This window comes from Boleophthalmus pectinirostris, unplaced genomic scaffold (assembly GCF_026225935.1).
Source record: "Boleophthalmus pectinirostris isolate CB_2022bp ecotype Guang Dong unplaced genomic scaffold, ASM2622593v1 HiC_scaffold_3, whole genome shotgun sequence".
NCBI classification, from domain to species: Eukaryota; Metazoa; Chordata; class Actinopteri; order Gobiiformes; family Gobiidae; genus Boleophthalmus; species Boleophthalmus pectinirostris.
This window is the reverse complement of record NW_026571299.1, coordinates 36,758,384-36,779,705: the sequence shown is the minus strand read 5'-3', so window position 1 is coordinate 36,779,705 and position 21,322 is coordinate 36,758,384. Positions and strand designations below refer to the sequence as shown.

General features: G+C 39.3%; 1 protein-coding gene across 2 annotated transcripts; it reads right to left on the bottom strand.

Annotated features, from left to right (window-relative positions):
* Nucleotides 1-17: 17 nt before the first annotated feature.
* Nucleotides 18-18,905, bottom strand: LOC110174612 (polyhomeotic-like protein 2). 2 transcript variants are annotated; one of them, XM_020940716.2, is made up of 15 exons: nucleotides 18,759-18,905; nucleotides 13,854-14,142; nucleotides 12,608-12,766; nucleotides 12,459-12,533; nucleotides 12,177-12,338; nucleotides 11,700-11,819; nucleotides 11,211-11,496; nucleotides 7,860-8,155; nucleotides 6,977-7,169; nucleotides 5,245-5,456; nucleotides 3,595-3,724; nucleotides 2,897-3,008; nucleotides 2,705-2,813; nucleotides 2,019-2,343; nucleotides 19-1,484 (listed from the first exon to the last, which is right to left on the bottom strand). In XM_020940716.2, exons 2-15 carry the CDS (start codon nucleotides 14,082-14,084, stop codon nucleotides 1,330-1,332), a joined length of 2,565 nt encoding a protein of 854 aa, XP_020796375.2. In that variant the 5' UTR covers nucleotides 14,085-14,142; nucleotides 18,759-18,905; the 3' UTR covers nucleotides 19-1,329. The 2 variants fall into 2 exon arrangements, with proteins under 2 accessions (XP_055016627.1, XP_020796375.2); XM_055160652.1 differs by lacking the exon at nucleotides 18,759-18,905 and having other exon boundaries at nucleotides 18-1,484; nucleotides 13,854-14,137.
* Between the last annotated feature and the right edge of the window lie 2,417 nt (nucleotides 18,906-21,322).

Genomic DNA, 21,322 nt, shown 5'->3' with positions numbered 1-21,322 from the left:
AATTGCAAAATGTATAACAAAAGATTTGATAAATATTAGCATAAACAAAGCCTCTAGAAAAGTTGACCTTTCATTCCAGGCAACAAAACCAAATACACATCAAAACAACAAAAAATCCAGACAATTAGAGTATTTATACATTTGCATATTTCAAAATATTTAACATTTTTGTTATTAACTTAAGGACAGTCACTGTTATGTACATGCAATCTGCAAATACCAACCATTTAATGCTTTATGTTATAACATAAAATTGAATAAACTGAACTATTTAAGTGCCAAATAAGGGTTGTGATAAATGAAAACTGTATATGCTGCTTAAATGGTTGTCTAGGGCCAAATGGAACAATAGTCTTTTCTTAAATACTTCAAAACTAAATACAATCTATTTATATGCACTTGCATTTGCAGGAAAACCCAACTTGTTCCTCATGACAGAAAGAAAGAAAATCAATGTTTCAAAAGAAGCTGCTTAAATGGTTTCCCAGCGTTCAAGCTTTGTATGCGAGAGCTGTGAGTCTTACTGAGAGACAGACAAAGGAGCATCTACTGAATAAAAATGAGCAAATTAATGAATTCAATCCTTGGTTTTCAGACACGCACACACAACCACACACCTCATCCATTCATGTTGACGAAACAGTACAAAAACATATCATTGAAATAAGTCAGACTTGCTTAGTGTCAATGCCTCAATTTAGCCTCAACAGTTATTGTGCCCCTGGCTACTGTTGACTACAGCATGAATCTGCCAGTCTTTGAAGAATGAGAAAATTGGCATCCTATGTCAAATGTGTACATAATTAGAACACAACCATAAATAATTTATGGTTTGCATGATTCATTTGACAGTTTAAAATCATGTTAGCATTGTCACTGCACATTATTACCGTAACACAACGCATAGCCAAGTAATGAATTTTTTATCTATGCTGACTTGCACAGATAGTTCATGATATGTGAATTAGTAAACATTCCTCATTTTGCCAATACATTAGAAATACAGCAATAATGGTAATTAAATTGGCACTGGTCAATACATCCAGCTCCACCAAATCTTTCCATTGATCCCACTTTCACACTTTTGGCACAGAAACTGCGGCTGTTTGGGGTAATTTGTAAACACCAACATATTGTACACAACAGGTAGTACTAAGTGCTCAAATTCATCTGCATTATTCAAACATCCTTTAAACCTGATTGAAGTCGTTTCATTATTTCAATCTAGAAGTAAAAAAGTGAGGTGAGGTTGTGATCAATAATCAGTGCTACGGCGCATCCTGCTGCTTTAAAGGTTTAGAGTCATTGTCCGTCAGTGCACACAGACTGCTAAGAGTCTTTGAGCATGTTTATCCGTGCAAAGATCTTGAGCGCAGGTCCCAGTTTAATGTTCATAGTGCTCATGAGATGGTCCTCTTTGAGCAGAAGCAAGGCCTGTCCATCAATCTCCTGAGAACGAAACTCCTCTGCAATCTCCTGGCAACCTGTGGAAAAAAACAGTTTAAAAAAACAGGACTATACAATACAATCAACTATACAGATGCACAAAAGCTATATAGTGCTTTGAAAAAGTTTATTAATATTTAGTATGCATGTATATATATATAAAAAATAAGTACTAATACATTTATGCTTTTGTGCTGGTTTTGTTTGCAACTTTTTTTTATCTCCATTAATGTGTATGTAATTGTTCTACTGTCTCTGTTAGACCTTTATCATTTTATAATTGATGGATCTCATCTTGTCTAAATATTTGTTTGTCTATTTTATATGTACTTGCCTATGCCGTTTTAGTCATAGGCATTAGTCATAGGACAACAGAAATATGAAAAATGGCCTGCTTTGCTAATACTGGCATATTTATAAAAAAATATCTGCACTGTGCACAAATAAATGTAATAAAATATATATAATATTTCAAAATGGTAGATTCTATTCACTACTCATGGATCACACCTAAACACATTGAGATTCAAACAAAATGGACATTCCTAATCTATGAATCTGTGAATTCTTACCTGGCAGTGAGCGTATAAAGTTGTAAACCTCTCTCACATTCCACTTGGTTGGGTCGTTGGGGCTTGAGTTCTGGTTGGGTGTTTGTGTGTCTCTGCTAGGGCTGTTCTCCTGTTCAATGTTCCTGCTAGGTTGCCGGTGGACAGTAGGGGGCGCTGGAGCAGGGACTGGAGCCATTGTCCCAGAGCTGGCGGCTGACAGGGGGGACGGGGCCTCTTCAAAGCTGGACATGTCTGAGCAGGGGCTAGACTCTTCCTGACTGGGCTGGGAAGGTTGAGGGGAGGAAACGGAGCCCCCCTGAGGCTGCTGAGGGGGAGGTGAGAGTTTCTGAAAACACAAAAGTTTAACATACATTCAACATATACCAAATGTAACACAGGTGGGTTATTTGCTTATTGCTCAAGATTTGGAAAAATGTTAAATAAAATACAAGCCAAACATAAACACTCCATACATTTTCAATGATGTGTGTTTTGAACTGGTTACAAGTTGTAATGCTACATGATTGGGAAAATCTCCTTAAAAGCACAACTCATTGCATGCAAGTTCTATAGTATTCCTTTTCCTCAAAGTGTGATTATCTGTTATTATTAATGCTGTCAGTCGATACAAAATAAAGTGAACACAGTATGTTACAGTGATGTTATGCCCATGAATGTGTTTTTTCTATAGGAAGTCTGTCCCGTACCCGTTTCTTAGCTTCAACACTGGGTCTTCCTGGGGGTCTCCGTCGCCAGCGGCTGTTTGTTCTGTCTGGATGAAAAAGGCCAACACGCTTTGAACAGCCCACATTGTATCTGTTCACGGAGAAAAATTAAAAGACAATGTAGAAAAATAAAAAATAAAATAGGACAGGCAACACTGCAGTAAATGTACACACCTCTTAGCACACGGTGTAGAGCAGAACCTTTTAGATCCTTTGAATGTATAGGCAAAGTCCACCCAGCCACAGTACTCACAGGTCAACTTGGGTTCCTGTTCTTGTTCCTTTTCTGTGACCACATCAATACACATACAATAAGCATCAAGCAGGGCTGGGCGCTTTGACCAAAAAGTATCACTCATAATGATTTTTGATTAGACTGTATTTTTTGCCTTATTAAAACATTTAAATAGCTTTTATTGTAAATTCCCTGAACATTACAGACTTTTAATTAATTCCATTTAACACAAAATAATAATTTCTTGCTTGAATTAATCTTCAAACTACATGCTTTTACTGGCAGATGACTGGCTGTTGACCACTCGATTAAAAAGACCCAGTATTCTTTAAGACTTTTACAATATCAAATTGTAAACTCATAGGTCTAAAAAGCATTTCTTGTGCATAGAAAAAAAAGGAGAAATTTTAATTTGCTTTGTTTTGGTGTGCGCAACATGGGAAAATTACTGTTATTAACTTTTGCTTTTGTCATTATCTTTATATTATCCAAATATGGGAAAACTGTTTCTACTACCAAACTACTCAGAGAACATGCAAGATCTCTATCATCAAATAATGTGTTAGACAATATATTATACAGTAACATCTGCATGTAGTATTCCCCAGCAAACCCTGACTGCTGTACACAGACTGACCAGGCTGGCTGATGTCTTCAGGCTCAGAGTCAGAGTTGCCAGCGTTGCTGATGGGGCTTTTGTCTGGGTCTGAGGACAGCTGATGGTCATGTTTGGTTGGACTGTCAATGAGGATGGGCAGACGTTCCACCTAGACACAAAATACAGTTTAGATGAGAAGACTGAACATAACTATGACACATATAGATGAGGCCTTCAATATCAGTGCAAATTAATTTTATCTACAAGTTATTGACAGAACCATGACATGACTCTGTAGATTTTAAACTATTAACTCATTTTGGTCAAGGTCATTTGAGAACCCATCACTAGCCATACTGTGAAGTTACAGAAAAAGTATTGATCAAACAGCAGTGAATGTAAAATTTTGATATAAAGGCAAATCTATCTTAGTTTGTGTCTTCTCTTACTACAAATTTCTATAATTACTGAATGATGTGATTTTGTTTACACTCTAACAGTTTTTACTATACTGTACTAACCAAGATACATTATTGCTGTATGTCCAGTAGGAGGCAGTGGTTTTGCAAAATGTAGAGATGCCTTAACAAGGGGGAAAATCTGGTTACACTTTAACAGTGTCAGACCAAACAGATGCATCACTGTAAATGACAGGTTTGCAGTCCAGGTGAAAAACGGCTGTAGAGATAGATTAAACATTTGTCTTTATGTCAGTGTTAATTGAAACAGTGACGCTCATTACAAACAGTGAAAACACCTTGATCCATCTGCTATGTCACAGCTCGCTGTAATTAATGAGTTAGTCACACAGTGGTACCAGTGAGCAGGCCGTGTGTCCCGCTGACAGCTCCCTACAGACCTGTGCACTGGGGAACATGCGACTCGGGGCTGCTTGTTACACTGGCTCATGTGGCTGATAAAAGATGCACATGAAATTCACAACATGTTTGTTGAGGTCTAGCATGTTTATAAATACCTCCCTCATCAGTTATACTGCCTTTGGTATAGCAGAACAGTATTGATCTCTAAATAAAAACATCAGAATTGCAGAAAAAAATATGTGATGTGAAATGACCCATGAAAATGACACATGTACAGAAAGTCATGAAATAATTTGTAGTGAATGCTTCCTTTGAATGTATAGAGTGGATGCTTACATGTATTGCTGTCATGTAGAGGCCAACAAAACCATTATTTTGTGGGACTTTAGTCATATGTCTAAATAGGCCATTCAAGAAGCTTGATTTTCCTTCTCATAACCAATATTAGAATTTCCTTGGCTCTGTTTTTGTGAACAGCCCAACATGAACTTAAAACAACCTTGAACAAGCTTTCAGTCCATAATTGAGATGTGTGTGGTGCATACATAAAGGCTATGGCAGTTTAGAGCATTACTCATCCTTTTCATTGTAACTGCTGTACCTGCTAGTTCCTGGTCATTCAAGGTTATCTACATGTGACCCTTGGCTCTTGAACAACTCCACTAGTTGCTGAGAGACCTTGGTCATTTTTAAGATGAAATTATAGTCTTTCCACTTCTAAAATAATGCATAAACAATGCTCAGTATATTCTGTAAATACATGTAAGCAGCCGTGGTGATTTGCTAATTACGACCCGGATTTAGTGGTGATTAATCTTCCAGCCCCTATCTGTCACATTGGCCATGTAGCTGACAGAAGCATACTCACACACACAGGAAAAGGCTCGGCTCCCTCCTGGATCACAAAGCCCTCGATGACATGTGTGAGGACCTGGGGCTTGACGACAGCCTGCGGCGGTTTACTCTCTCCATTGTGCGGCGCGCTGCCCGTCACAGTGGGCGCCTCACTCTCATTTCCAGAGGTCATGGCTGGAGGCGGGGTCCCAGGTGCTGCACTCTGCCTCTTCACAGAGCCCCCGCCTGACACACACAAACAGAGCAATATGGTGTTACCAGACAAGCATAATAAATACAAGCAATAGAAGATTCTATTATATAAGGGGTAATGAATTCAAAGTATCATTTCAAGCAGACAATATAATCACTAATCAGTAACAATAATGGCTTTGGTAAAACATGCAGAATTGATATAGGCAAAAACAGCTATAGCCAATGCGTATAGTACACAAGAGTGCCATATGACAAAACTGTATTTAGACTATTAATATACAGCATCAAATAAATCTAGTAGACAATTTGTTCATAATAATGTATTGCAAATGACTGAAAACATACTGACGAGTTATGCGTGCATGAACGTATACAATAAGTCTTATTTGTTCGCTATATGTACTACGCATTTGTTTGCTACGTACAACGCATTTCAGAGTGACAACATTTAAGCTCCTAATTTCACGCTGTCGCTAAGATCACAGATAATGAACGGGCCAACAGGCAGTCAGCGGATCGATAAGACGGTAATCACACAGCCGCCTTCACATGGACTCAAGCTAACAAAACCAAAGCGAAAGTGCACAATAACAACCCGCACGTGTAGTCTGTTAAAATAATAGCATTCTTACCGCATGGACTTCTGCTAAGTTAAAGCACAAAACAGCGAAGCTTTGTTACACGTGTACGCACTAAAACAGAGGGAGCTACTTCTGTTGTTGCCTCGGCTCTGCGTGTGTAGTCCGTGTAAGCTGCAGTGCTCAGCACGCACACCATTTGGCTCATAAATAAAGGCACTGGTTCCGCCTCCTGCTTGCAGCGAGGGCACCACGGAAAACTCAAAAGGCGTCTCACGTGATTCACGGAAAATGCCGAGTGCTGCCGATTCAGCCCTGTTCATGTTTCAACCACGGAGATTTTGACCATTCATGCACAAGTCTGACTGGCCCTATGAACAATCCTTGTTCAACCGTTTAATATTAATGACAAATCTTTGCAAACAACACTGATACTACATAAGAGAAAGACAATAAATAAGGGAAAAGGAGAAGCATAGTAGTATTAGGCACTTGTAGAACATTAGCACTGGTCTTATTATTAGAGTACATTAAAACTGAATATATTATGTGTGTAGAAAACAGACAACGTTAAGTCCTACTTTCCAAATAATCACTGTTTCCAGCAAAAGAGCAAACCACCAACCAAAATGGATGGCCAACTTTGAACCAACAAAAACACCCTTTGTGTATTATTTACATGAAAATATAGAAATGGAATGAATGATCACTTAATTTTCCTTCTTGTGCTCCATTACACATTGCACCAACCACAGAGAGAGAACAGATTTTATCAACATACTACACCGCTACATAAATAAACACATATAACAGAAAATACATTTATGTACCAAGAGACAAACCCCAATCTATAAATTATTCATGCCAATTCAGTGTCAAAACAGTTCATCATGTTTTTGTAACACCACCTAATATTTTGTCACATTTGCAAATGAATTCATAACAGTAGCTAATAAAGCAGTGCTGACTCACTATCTTGTGGCGGGGCAGCTGGTGTAGCTGAGTGGGTTTTGGTCTGCTCCACAGTTTTGGGAGTTTGTGATGGCAATGCAGTGGGCACACTGTTTTGCTGCTGGAGATGTTGTTGTGGTGCGGAGGGAGGACACGTCTCTCTCACCACAAGCGAAGTGGGCTTATCTTTACAGTCCTGGACAAGTCTAGAGGCCTAGGATGTGAAAAATATAGCACATGAGAGCACATCAAATGGAGAAAACCAGCCTTCTTCAAACAGTTTTCTAACCAAAAGAAATGGGAAATTAAAATCACACCACTGGAAAGAAATTGTTGTTACTAATATCAACACCACTTTCCCAACCTACAGTCATGCCATGGAAAAAAAATATTAATACTAAGCTCATTCTTTCATTATGTGATTTAGAGTTACTAAGAACTACACAAAGCAGCATATAGACCACCACCAATTTTTCCCTCATTTTACACATCTAACGTGATCTAGATGCCGATGATTGTAAATAAAAGGTGATTGTAAATTTTGTTCTGATATTAATAATATCTAATAAGCAGCATCAAAAATTATAATTTTTTAAATACTCATTATTTTGTCATAATTTTAATCTGGCAAAAAGTTATTGGCAAAATTTTAAAGCGGCACTCCTGGAAGGGCTGGAAACTTTACTTTGTATATTATGGTGTGGAAATATAATTGAACAATGGATCTTGCAGTCACAACTCGTGTTGTTACAGTGTCCTGTCTCAACTGTTTGCATATTAAATTAAATTGTGTGTGAATGGATGAGTGGTTTCTTAATGTAAATAAATAAATACAGAAGCACTACTATGTGGACTAATTGAACTTCTTTTGTATAGCTCTTATGAAAACACCAACTGCACTTACATTGGGTTGAATCTGTAAGTTGATGGCGGTGAGCTGGACGGGCTGTGCTTTGTGATTGAGGGAGGAGTGCAGGGCGTGAGGGCTAATGGTGGAGTGGAAGATGGTGGCTTGCTGGCTGGGCGTCATGGCAGCGTGTGAGGTGGGTTTGGGTAGCACTGGGACTGGGTGCGGAGAGGGTTGAATGGATGCGGTCTGCAGCAGCTGGCCCCCTGCCCTCTGAGATCCTTGGCTTTGATGGACCACGAACTGCTGCTTGTGTGGCTGCACCAGTGAATGAGGCTGGATCTGTGTGTAGGCTGAATTGACAACAAAAAGAGGAAAAACTGACATTAATGCCATCATTGTAAATCTGTAAAGCTTCTTTTTGTACTTATCTAGTTTTTGAACATTTCAAAAGCCAAATGAACCTGAACAGAGGCATGAATCATCTAGTGTAATAGAACTGCTTCTGGCAATGTCCAACAATGAATTCTACAAGAATCCCGCTTTAAAGAGGAAGTATTATGTAAAATTTAACCACATGATTATGGTGTTAACTCATTACCTGCTTATTCAGAGTAGTATTGCGATGGATTCATGTACTCAGGAAATTTCTGTTTCCTCTGTGTCCTCTTACTTGCGATTATTCAAAATAATCAAACTCCTGGTCATATATTTATGGTTATGTACAGTTTTATCTGCAGACTGAACAAATCAGACAATGAAATAATAATGTCACTCACAAATCTGAGATTCAGTGCAATAAAATATCAGTCCAGTATGTGGAGACACTGGTATGGTGGTCTTTTAAAAGCATTAATGTTTATTGGTTTGTAATGTCACTGTCCTTGTCTGTTTTTAAAATGGACCATGAGTCCGGAATAAAGATGATGAATAGTGTTATAAGTAATTTTAGATGCATATTGCAGTTGACAGGGAAATAACCAAGAACTCCAAAATGCTCTATACCACAATTTTTGAAAATAACTTTTGAGTTTGGCACTCAGGTCTTGAGGATGCGCAACCTTCACGACAAATCTTCCACTAAAATATTTTATGACAAACTACGTGACTAGAATTAACTTATGGCGATGGCATGGAATTGCTATAATTTATAACACAATATTTATTTCATTGGTTTGTTTATATTAAATTATAAATATGCTCAACTTTGCACTTGACCAATCATGTGTACAGAATTTGACATGATATACTCTTCAGTTTGCTGAGACTGCGGTGGAATTTCTCAACCTAAGCGACAAAAAAAGAGCAAAAAAATTTAAATACACCCTGAATCCAAATGATGCCCAAAGCCATAGACGCAACACATCTTTTGAGCAGAAAAGCGTTCCTGCAACTGGTGAGACGAGCACCCTAGGGCAACTATCATAGGAGAGAACAAGCACAGCTCAGCATGACACTCGGGAGGTAATGAGTCAGTTGGTGTCCGTTTTATTTTTATGTTAGGCATAAAACTATACAAATGAATTAAACTAATGAGTCAAGTTACACCAAGGTAAAGTAAAATGTCCCTATTACAATACATCAAAAATGAATCAAAATCAATTTCCTCACGTTGACCAAATATGATTTTACCACTGATTCTTACAAATGACTTAATCTTGTTTAAGTGTATGGCCCTAACTGACATACTAGATAAAATAAATATTTTAAGTGCAGTTTAACTTTCACTCAAATGTTTTTCACTGAAATCCTTAGGGCATAGTGAGAGAAGAAAGGGGATTTCTCACAGTGGACACAAGCAGCCATTCCCATGCACATCTTTCTCAAGGCTCTAATGAGAAACAGGGAGTAAAGCGGAAGTAAGAATAATATGCTAAAAAAGCCCCTCCCCTCAAGGTCCTGGGATTGAGGCTGCAGTGACTCAGGTCCTACCGCCCACACATTTGTGTATAGCTATGCAGCCTTCAGCAGCAGCACTGGTCTGTCTCTGCATTACTCATGAGTTTGTGGAGTCCGTTGGCTCTGGCAGTACAGCATAGTCTCCTGAGATTTATGACAGCATGCGTTCCTGATGAGTTGCTAGCACTAGACACTGGAAAATCCCTGACTTTCCACTTTCAACCAAATAACACTTCGACTTCACAAATCACTTTTTAGCCGAAGACAATGAGTCTCTTCAGCCTTTACATGCAGAGGGCTTGTTTAAATCACTTAATTCAATCAAATAGTAATACAGTATCTATTGTTTTCTGTCCTGTATAGTTGTAATCTCTCAGAAAGTTAACAGAAGGATTCTTATTTTATAGAACCAGGCATACAGATGATTTTATATTCTGAAGAAAAGCTCATAGCTGTCTACTATTCACTTTAAATACAAACTCGTACATACATACATCTGCTCCTCCTGCTCTATAGCAGACGGACATGTTAGTACGCCCCTTCGTCCTCAGTGATGGGGTTTCAGTGACAAAGTGCAGAGTGACCAGGTCACACTCAACTGGGATCCAAAGGCTCAGGAGCAGAGCTTCTCCTTCTGATCCACAGCGAATTACTTCAGCATCTCCTGTGCACACCTGTCCCTTGTGGCTTGCTGCTATGGCAACGCATTAATTTTTTTTTCTAGACAGCGAGCAGCCCGATTTTCAGCTTCCATCCTCCCTTTTATTTGATGTGAATCCATTACTCTAACAAAGCAAGGCACAGTTGTGCACTGCCATGCTCAGATAATCCCCCACCCCCACCCCAGACTCTTATAAACAGGCCCAAAAACATTCTCTTCACACCAATACAAAAGGAAGACATGATTATTATTTACAACTTACCACCTTAGGTTCAGTTAAAAGGTTTACATAAAAGGACTATGGTTTTTTTTTATCAATTTACTTTTAATGTACATGTTTGTATGTTGTAAGAAATGCATCAGTTAATATCATGGTATGCCACTGAACATGGCATTTTCACAGTATATATATTAGTATATATTAGTATGAATGTGTTTTGTTTTTTTTGCCAGTTTTTATGATTATATTGTGACCTTACATGCAACCATACACCCTTAAAGAATATGGGTTTGTGCAACAGGCCTCAACATGTCATGTTAACAGCAATGAGGAAAATATGAAAGTGTAACTTCACCACAGTTGGGTGCCCATGACAACATGACAAATACAAAGAATAATACCAGAAAGAGGAAGCGATTTCTGGAAAGACAGCTATTATGGTGCAAGATTATGAAATTAACTAAAGGAGAAATTGAACATTAATGCTTTGCTTACAAGACATAAGGCATGGTAAAATGTCTATGAATGAAATCCATTAAGTTGGCAGCTCCTGAAGATGATTTGCTAAGTTCTACAATTGTGTATGGTATGATCTCATTTTGTACTGTGTAGTGAAGTCCTTCCTCACCTGGAGCGATGAGAGGTTGTCCACTGACTGCTGTAACATTGCGGCTCATGTTAATGGCTCGTACTTCTGTGACTGGAGTGCTGTCTCCCTTCTTTGACCCATCCACGGGGGTGTCGGAGGAGCCAGGTTTGCCCCCTGCAGTGGCCTGTGTGCCCTGAGCAGAGCTCTTCAAAGAGGCAGGCTGGATGGGCACTGGGCTTTGCTTCAGACTGAGAGCCTGCAGTGTCTGTGCAGAGGAGGAGGCTGCCCCCTGCTGGCCACGGATGGCCAAATTCTGAACTTGGTTCTTGAGGAGATTTTCAAGAATAAGACATAGATTATATTGTAACTACTACAACCAATTAACTTTGGGGATAAATACATTTTGACAGACTTGTCAAAATCAAATCAAAATCTTTGAAAGCACACAATGTAAAACCATAATACCCAAAGACAAAAATATTTGTTCTAAGCAATTGGTATAGTGTAATTATTAACTTGTAGGCATACCTGTGTGGAGTTGGCACTCTCAGACTGCACAGCGGTTACAGTGGCAGTGGGAGTGAAAATTAGTTGAGGAACCGCTCGGCCCAGACTCCGAGCCACCTGTACCAAGTTACTCTGCTGAGCCTTAAAATCAACAGACACATACATCCTCATATAGTTTACACAAACAACACAAGAGGTACGTGCTGTACTAGAGCTATACTTTCTATATTTTGTAATTTCAGTTTTGTTACCTCACTCCTAAATATGTGAAAAACAGTAAAAACAGATACTCTATGGTTGAAGACAAACATAATGGTATTACTTAATCCCAGTAACTTTTTTGTTACCATATGACCACCTATGGAAGTACATGTATGAAATATCCTGGTGAATCAAGCTCACCATTATGTAGAACAACCCATTTTGTGCTGTGCACCTGTGTTTACAGTGCGGCCTTGTGTACATTGGCCAGTGGCTGAGCCCAGAGTAGAGACTCACCATCTGTGCACGCAGGTACATCTGTGCCTGGCTGGCAGTGAGTGTTGAGCTGGAAGGGCTGCCCAGCAGAACGGCCTGCTGGGAAATACTGGTGGGTGTAGAGCTAATGCTCTGGGCCCGGCTGATCAGCTGTGCTGCAGCTGGAGACGTGGTCAGGTTGATCTAGGAGCAATTATGCAATAATTAGAGGCAAATAATTCTTCCTCTTTAAAAAGATAGAGTATAACAGTGTCTATGTAATCCTTTTAAAGAAAGTACAAAGAAAACAAATAGACCGCTTACAGTGGCCTGAGTGGATCCAGTTTGGGATGATGTGCCATTCTGTGAAGACGTTTGTCGTCCTGCTGCAATACTGGCCTATCATATGACAGAGAAACACATTAACATGAGCAGACTTAACAGCATACACTAAAGTGGTAAGTGGTAGTCACCTGTTGTGTCACCAGGCTCTGGAGTTGTGCTGTACTAAGACTGTGCTGCTGTTGAAGCGCTGCAGTTTGTAACATCAGATGCTGCTGCTGAGCTGCATACATCTGCTGCAGATATTGTGCTGCTGTGTTAGGCTGCCTGTGTAAGGCCTGCTGAAACACCTGAAGTACAAAATATACATTTTAATTTATTTGTGAATCTATAAATACGTTTTATCCATCTTGCACATCCGTTTTTATACAATATTTGTTTTATTTATAAACAATCTATACATATAATTGTGTGCATTATGTAAATACAAGTCATGTGAAACATATTTTGGAGGCAAAGTAACCACAATGGGTTTTGACCTGTGGTCCACAGTGTCACAGCCATCGTAACCTCAAGCTTAGTGTGAGGATTAGCAGCAGACAGCACTCAAGTGTGACGGCTAAATAGAGCATCAGCCCTTGGAGCTGGGGGACTAAACTGGACGTAATTAGGTTTGGTTTTTAATAGTTTGAAGGCTGAGTCAAGAAAAGAGGAGCTGAAAAGACAGAATTCCTCTGGTCAAAGAAACAGCTCTAAACGCTGAGTGGACCTCATTCACACAGAGGTTAAGTCTGTGAAAGGATTTCTGCTGTGGTCAGGAGGTCAAAGCCACTGAGGCTGGAAGGGAATTCATTCAACAAACGTCACCAGATTTTTGTTAACATTCATTTGTCTCTGCAGAAAGAACAAAAATGTGGCTGTTTGCTGCAGGTGTTCCAATCAGTAGGAGCAAATAGAGGGTGCTCTTGGAAAAAAGGATCAAGACTCAAGACACAACGGATTCCAGGCACTCCAAAACAGTAGAAAAAGTTAACACATCGCACGAGGAAAAATATAATTAAAAGGCCTTTATTTGAATGGCCAAAGCCAACATGTTTCAACCTCAACTGGTCTTCATCAGGGCTTAAGCCCTGATGAGGTCAAAACATGTTGGCTTTGGCCATTCAAATAAAGGCCTTTTAATTATATTTTTCCTCGTGCGATGTGTTAACTTTTTCTACTGTTTTGGAGTGCCTGGAATCTGTTGTGTCTTGATTCATTTGTCTCTGTTTTACTTGATTGAAGTAGATAGAGAAGTGTCAATCAAAACAATGTATACAAACAAATCTTTTTTCTGCTATATTAAAAATATCTCACAATTTACTTTGCCTCTTTGTATGTAGTGTGGTCTTAACTCTTTAAATATCTCTAATGTTCAACCCAGGGTCAGAAACTCACCTGCACAGTTTGCCGGTCAGGTATCCCGCTGTAAACAGATATTTGAGGCACTGTCTGTCTCCCTGCTGTAGTTGTAGTAGTGGTAGTTGTAGTACTGCTGCTCGTACTGTTGGTGGTGGCTGGGGAGGGGGAAGTTGTGGTCGTGGTAGTGGGAGTGTTTGTGCTAGTGGCAGTGGAGACAGAGGGGCTGCTTGGGGCAGTAGAAGCAGGGGGCCCTGGCTCTGTTTCCATGGTGCCCTCGGGTCTTCTGACCTTTGATCCCCGACTTTTCTGAATGGCTCTCCGGTGCCTGCAAGAAAAAGAAAAAAAAATACTTTGAAATGTGAGACCACTATGACCTCACAAAGTACTTTTTACTGTAGCTGCAAATCAACAAATTGTCTCAAAGTGTTTTAATCATTGCAGACTGGTTACTAAATAAATTTCGCCCACACCTCGCTCACTTTTACTTCTGCAAACAGCTTTGTAGTTGGTACATAACTGTTAAGATGCAAAAATCATACACCTGGTTAAAGATAATGGTGGTGCATGTGGCAACTTTCTGATTAAGGTGAATTACACAGCTCTAACAAATAGAAAATAGAAAATACCCTAAACATAAATTTAAGAAATAAATCAAACATCACATCATGAAAGCAAAAAAAGTAGATTTCATTGTATTTACTAATTGGAACCAGATTTGTTTCACCATCAACATAAAATGAGCGCAGACAATGAATTTACTTTACAGAAGCCATTTTAATGGTTAGCCCTCTGATGCTAGTCTAGGATCCATTTGGCACAGAGAGGTCAAGGCAGAACAACCGGGGCACTGAAATCAAAATAACACAATGATATTTAGGCAAGAGGCATTGGATAATAAAAGAATCAAATACGCTGAGAACTTGGGAAGACATCAGTGTATTGATGTAGATGGGACCCCTGTCTTTAGAGTTGGGGGTGTGGGGGTTCAAAGGGCCTGACAGCTGATGTAACAGAGTTGAAACAAGAGGCTGAGGCCGGAGGAATTTCTCAGAGGTTGTAGGGCTGTGTTGTGATTTTAAAGCTGAAGGAAATGAGAAGCAACAAACAAGTATCACAAATTATGCTGGAATGCTTAGGAAATAGCATGGAAGGGGACAGAAGTACCCTTTGCTTTAGTTATTTTTGTGTGTTATATAACCAATGTCAAACTCCCCAATAGTACCAAGTGTAAAATGTTAAAATGACAGATAAAATATGTAAAAGGATGGCACATTCAGCAAAACTGCAGCAGACATTGTGGGTCTTTACTGAGACCTTGTCCAGTCAAGCTGAAGGGCTTACATTTGTAAACAAAGCAGCGCAGATACCAAGTGTGCCGCTGTGTCATTAGCCTACATCCCAGTGAGCTCCAAAGGGAGGCAGTTCCCTCTGGTCATGATCCATGCCCCATTCACCACCAGCCAATCATCCATCAGATGCAGTTATGGGGAACAGCACCTCCTTTCTCATTCAGGGACATCTTCTGAACCATATTTGTCTAAAATATGTTGTGTATCATGAAAAAAGATCAGTGTCACTTAAAAGATAGACCCACAAAATGCAAATCACAATCCTACTATGTTCTGGGAATGTCAGATTGCAAATTACAGCAAGAAACAACATTAATTTTACTTAGGGAGAATTCAGTTTTCAGTCAGATTTGTAACTAGAGGAGAGCCTGCAGGAAGATCATGAGACCCATTAAGAGTTAAGAGCCTGTCAGACAGACAGACCAGCCCCCAGAGAAGAAGTAGTGACCACTATTTAAAGAACAACCCACAACCATACAAGAACCCACATGATGTTGGCTGTGGAAAGAATTTATTATGTCTTCAATTAGCAGCAGATTCATACACACATGCATTTGTGTATGTTGGTGTGCCCTGAGACAAAGGCCCTAACCCTGATGCTCCTACCTCCTGTGCCCCCCCCATCGTGAAGCGGGGGTATGCTGTCCCATCCCGCCGCAGGATGTAGCTTGTCTTTGTCTGATGGCGGGGCTCGTCTCCCAGGCTGAATGAGTGCACGCGTGTGAGCAGGTTCCAGCGGCACCTCTCATCTACCCCCCACACATCAACATCCCACTCCACCAACCAGGCCACAGCCTGCCTCCTGATTATGTGGTATCCTAGCGACAGCCAACGGGGAGCCTCTGGAATCCCCCAGCACAGAGACTGCTGATTGGACAAAGGAATCCCCTCTAATGAAGATGATGGTAATGATTCTACCCTCTGTCCCCTCCCCCAGCGGCAGCCGAATTGTTTTAGGACGTGTCCAGCCAAGAACGTAAGGTAGATACCAGCCATCACAAAAATAATTTCTGCAAACTGCTACTTAAAATATAATTTTTGTTCAAATGGCACATTAAATATTGGATTATGAATGGCATTGAGGAGATTATAAATTATAAATCTTTGTGGCATGCTTTGAATACACTGTGTTTGTTGACCTCATATCCAACTCTCAAAAAATATCCTTATTGTAGACTATAAGGCACAGACAGGAGAAAAAGATTCAGATGCACAGTTTTACAGCTAAAGTAAGATATTGGTGCATTTGGCACAGGGTCTTTATTTTAGTCAGAGATTGGCTTGGATTATGTTATAAAACACAAGTGAAAAACTAGTGACTGGTCACAGAGATGTTACAGAACTCAGACTTATCATCAAAGGTAAATATTAGAAAAAAATACTTAAGTTCAGATGTATGACACTATGATGAAAAAAAAAAAAAAAGGCTTATAATGACATGATCATGGCAGGTTGCTCAGTAATAACACACTGCCTGATTGTCTTGTCATTTAAATAAAGCCATTGATGTAATTTCCCAGCACAGTAAATGTGACATTGATTTGGGAAATCCATGCATGCACCTCATTGATTATTATCTTCTCATTATCATTTAAATTAGTTAAAGCTTGAGACTAGAGACATACTCACTTGACTAGACACCTTATTATTGCTCTAAAAAGTCATAGGAAAAATCTGCGTGTCAGCACAGTGAAATGATTTCATAACAGTCACACGTTTACAATGCCCACATCCTGGCATGGCATATTTATATGAACTTCAAGTTCAAGTCAACGATTTAAATAAATAGTAAGGCCGCAATTGACTAAAGAAATTCTTGGTCATCTCTTAAAAGGTTTCAGTATATATGATCTGACCATTCTCTGACCCAAACTGCAGTCAAAAAATATAACTGCACAGGAGTTCACCTAAAAACAACAATTTAAACAGGAAAATACTAGCAAAGTGTAAGTGTATTTTAATGTAAAAAAGGCAGATTCAATCCAAGATTCACTACCAAATACTCAGATAACTTATTCCATGCCTTCTTCTTTCTGCTGTTGTCCCATATAGATCCTCATAATCTAAATTAAATAATTATTGGTCACATAAAACCAATTTTAGTCGACCAAGACACTTCACCCAATTAATCAACTAAGCAGCTAAGGGACCACTGCCTTAATAAGTAGAATAGCTACAGTGAAGTAAATGCAATGCAAATTTGTCTTCATAATAATGTTGGTTTTAGTAAATTGCATTTTAATAATTCCAGATATTTTAAGGCAATACTGTGGCCCATCTCTCCTCTAAGGGGTGCATTTCACACTACCATGCTGCATCAAAATTGGGATTAAACTGGGTCTATAACCCAAATCTGAACCTGGACTAGAACAGGGCCAAACTAGGTACTGGAGCTGTAATTGAGCCATGGACCACTCTGTTAGAATAGTAGACTAGAGTGGCTACACAAAGAGCATCTGGCTTTCCTCCAAGTTTAAGAGTGCCAAACCTTGTCTGGCATTCCAGCACACGTTGCCTCATGCTGTGAAGCTACAAAGCACTTTCACTACATTCTCCCCAGAGGACCCTGAACAGAAATTAAAAAAAAAAAAAAAGCAATAAGGTGCATCCTAATTTCACAATTTAAATTTTATGACAACAATACCTATATATATCTATATCTTACAATGCCTTTAAGAGGCAAGTCAAGTTATCAGTTGTTCCAAGAGTTTATACTTCACTATGACTGGTTAATTCCACCTGTCTCTCATTCAGAGGCTGAGGAGTGGGGGGGGGGGAGTGTTTGTGCTGGGTCACAGAGCCGTATTAAACAGACACATAGAATGACACTCTGGCAAAATAACCAAAATAGTCTCTTGTTACATGGATGAGTGCAAAATAGTAATAGTAGTAACAAATCTAAAATAGGACTGGCTTGAGTACTAGACTAATATATGCAGTTACAGTTTTCTCTAACCTATAGAAACTCCAGAGAGTGTAAGCCATCCGTAAATCAACAGTTAAAGAGGAGGCTGATTTTCACCTTCCACTTTTAGCATTTCTATCAAGAATAGGCTCAGTTTATTTGTACAGAGGAAAAAGCATAGCTCTGTGCAGGCTAAAGTCACCTGTCACTGTCAGTGCATTTCATTCTAAATCACAGGCTTATCTTTACAAGTAAGGAAAGACGTCCTCCTCCACACACTTTAGTAAACCTGCACAACAACGATGACAACGATAATAAAAATACGTTAAAAAAAAACTGTCATCAAACTAATGCTGAACTACATATTTACAAGCAAGTTTTGAAGAGTCGACAAGTCAAATCTGGGAATCATCACTTGTTTTCATTCATAGAAAGTGTATTACTACTATCCTTCACAACTGATAGCCAGAAGAAATTGCATGCATCTACGATTATTATATCCTTGTAAAAGATAAATACATGTGAGTAGCAGCAAGTTAGCTAAAAACACAACGCCAGTGTCTGCTGCTGTTGTTTATGGGCCCGTGCAGCTAGCAAAGCCGCGTTCCGACACACTCCAGCGCATAGACCCAAGTGTTTGCTATCTTTGTCACAATGAGAAAAAATAAGAAAAGGGACACATCGTACCCTTCAGATTAAGCGGGCACCCCCGTGTCTTCCCTTTGGAGCTGCCTCGCGGTGATCGTTTTTGTCCTACACCATTTCAGACTCAGAGGAGTAGAGTATCCTACAGACAGAGCACGGGGAGAAACAGGACCATAGCATTCCACTGTGACCACGTGACCTTGTTTTTGTCCTCTGATGAGTGGCAGTAGGAAGCAAGTTCATTACCGCCCCCTTCTGCTCCGGAGGGTGAATCTGTCAGGGTCACGAAGGCCTTGAAAAATATTCAAATAGCTCAGCGGGGGGGGGACTAGCTCAGCTGCTAAAGTATTCGTCCACTGATCTAAAGCAGGTGAGCGTTCAGATCCTCTGACCCACAGCTTGATCCCAACTCCCTCAGGCGAATACTGTTGTTGTGTCCTTGGGTAAGACACTTAACTATACGTTAGTGTTTGTGAGTGGTTTCTTGATGTTAAGAGCTTTGAGTGTACTCTGGATTTAGAAAAACGCTAGGATATAAATGTGAAAATTTACAGTACCTTACCTGTAACCTGATTTGCATATTGTTTTATTTAAATGAACTAAACAGTGACAAAACGTCAAACGTGAATACCTACCACTAGATGGAGCCTTAAGCTAAGCAGCACATCAGTGTGGCATCAATGCAGGTGATGAAAGTTTTCTTTGGATCTGTAGCAACACATCAAAGTGGATTTAGCCTATGAAGAGCAGGTCAAAAAGGCAACTAAGCTCCATTTGTAACGTCTGACTCTAAAGAAGGCTGGCTCTTTTAGCTCTTCTATTTATCAAATTACCACATTATATTACACTTTGTATTGTCAAGTGACCAACAAGCAGATCTTTTAACCCCTTTATTGTTTTATTGTATTTCATTAAAATGTAGTTATACCTATGACAACCAAACCTTGGGCCTTTTGTGTAGCCTACAAATAGCTTTTGTTGAACTAATTTTGAATATTGAGTAGAGAAGAAACATTTTTACACTGCTCAAAAAAAAACAACTATATCATATTATACAGTAACTTGTTTTGGTTTAACTTTGCATTTCACTGGAGGAGAGAAGTGCTGTAAAACCATGTAAAACCCGGACAACAGGTGACAACAATGAAATAAACGGACGAGACATTATTTTACCATGAATATTTTTGTATTCATCACTTGAAATAGCTCATAAATAGCTCATAGCTGTCCTAAATCATCGTGTTACTTACACTGAGTGTAGGGCAGGTGTCACAATGACCTAATACTATTTACAGATCTTTCTTCTCACTGTGAAAATACCAGACATGAGCATTATTTCATGTTTCATTCTCGCAACTGCATTAATTTTGAATGACAAATCAGATGTTTCGTCCAGTTACTTTTAATTTAAGTTACCTGAGGAGTAGTTTCACCGAATACTTTTACTCTTAGCTACTTACCACATCTTTTGGACTTCTACATTTTACTTAGATTTGAGAAATATATATAAATAAATATAAATAATGTTATTCTTAATTTAGTACAATTTGGCTATTTTATTACTATACTATTACTATTACTATTTTACCCAGTTTTCATGGACATCAGTGACCGCAACATTAATATGACTGTCACAGGAAGTTAGTTAGCTTACTACTACTCAATACTACTACTAGGATTAGACCACATATATTTAGTATTTTTATGAATTAAATTAACTGCAGAGTGCCCTAAAAAGGTAAAGTAATCTGAACCGGTGCATGTGAAAGGTCAGGTGTTTGGACTTGAGGCTCATTGAGTTCACTTCTGCTGAAAACAAACGCTATTAGCTGTTAGCTGTTAGCTTCGGACGGGGTTTATATATGCAACTACTGGCAACCATGGAATGTTTGTGCGTTGCCACAACAGATATATTTGTATTATTTGTGTTTACTTATTGTTTACTGTATATAGGGTTGCAAACTCCCTGAAAAATAAATAAGGGACACCTCACTGGCAGGGCCGGTGTCCTGTCGATTTGAGCTACCCGTCTATATAGCACTACTTTGCATGCGCACACCCCCCAAGCGCTCTTCCAGTGTAAATGCCGTCGATTTGAACTTCCTAGGCAGAAGTGGAGTAACAAGTCACATTTTAAAAGTGTATTGGTTTTATTGTATGTTTTGCTAAGCATGTGAGTGTTAGATGTGTGGCAGAATACCTACGCTAGGCTGCAGGTAGCTCATTTCGACGGGACAGCCCATTTCAACAGAACACTGTAAAGCACTGTCGGCGCCACTGTTGTCCATGCTGCTTTGTTACAGAGGGGAGCCTTCGGGGCCTTCAAGGTATTCAGTGAAGGCCCAAGAAAAAAATTTATAAATTTTTGTACTACTCATATAATTTTTAATTAATTTATTTTTTTATTCAGTGAGTAATAAACACTACAGTAGTAATAATTTCTAGATCATTGTTGTAAACTTGGACTGATATTTCTTGGGAAACAAAGAGTTAATATAATGGAATGGAAATGGACCAATCACATTTTTTTTTCCCAATGGGATCGCCTCTATTGGACGCCTCGGAGACATCTGAAAGAAGGAGAAGAGAAAGACCTGAGAACCGGA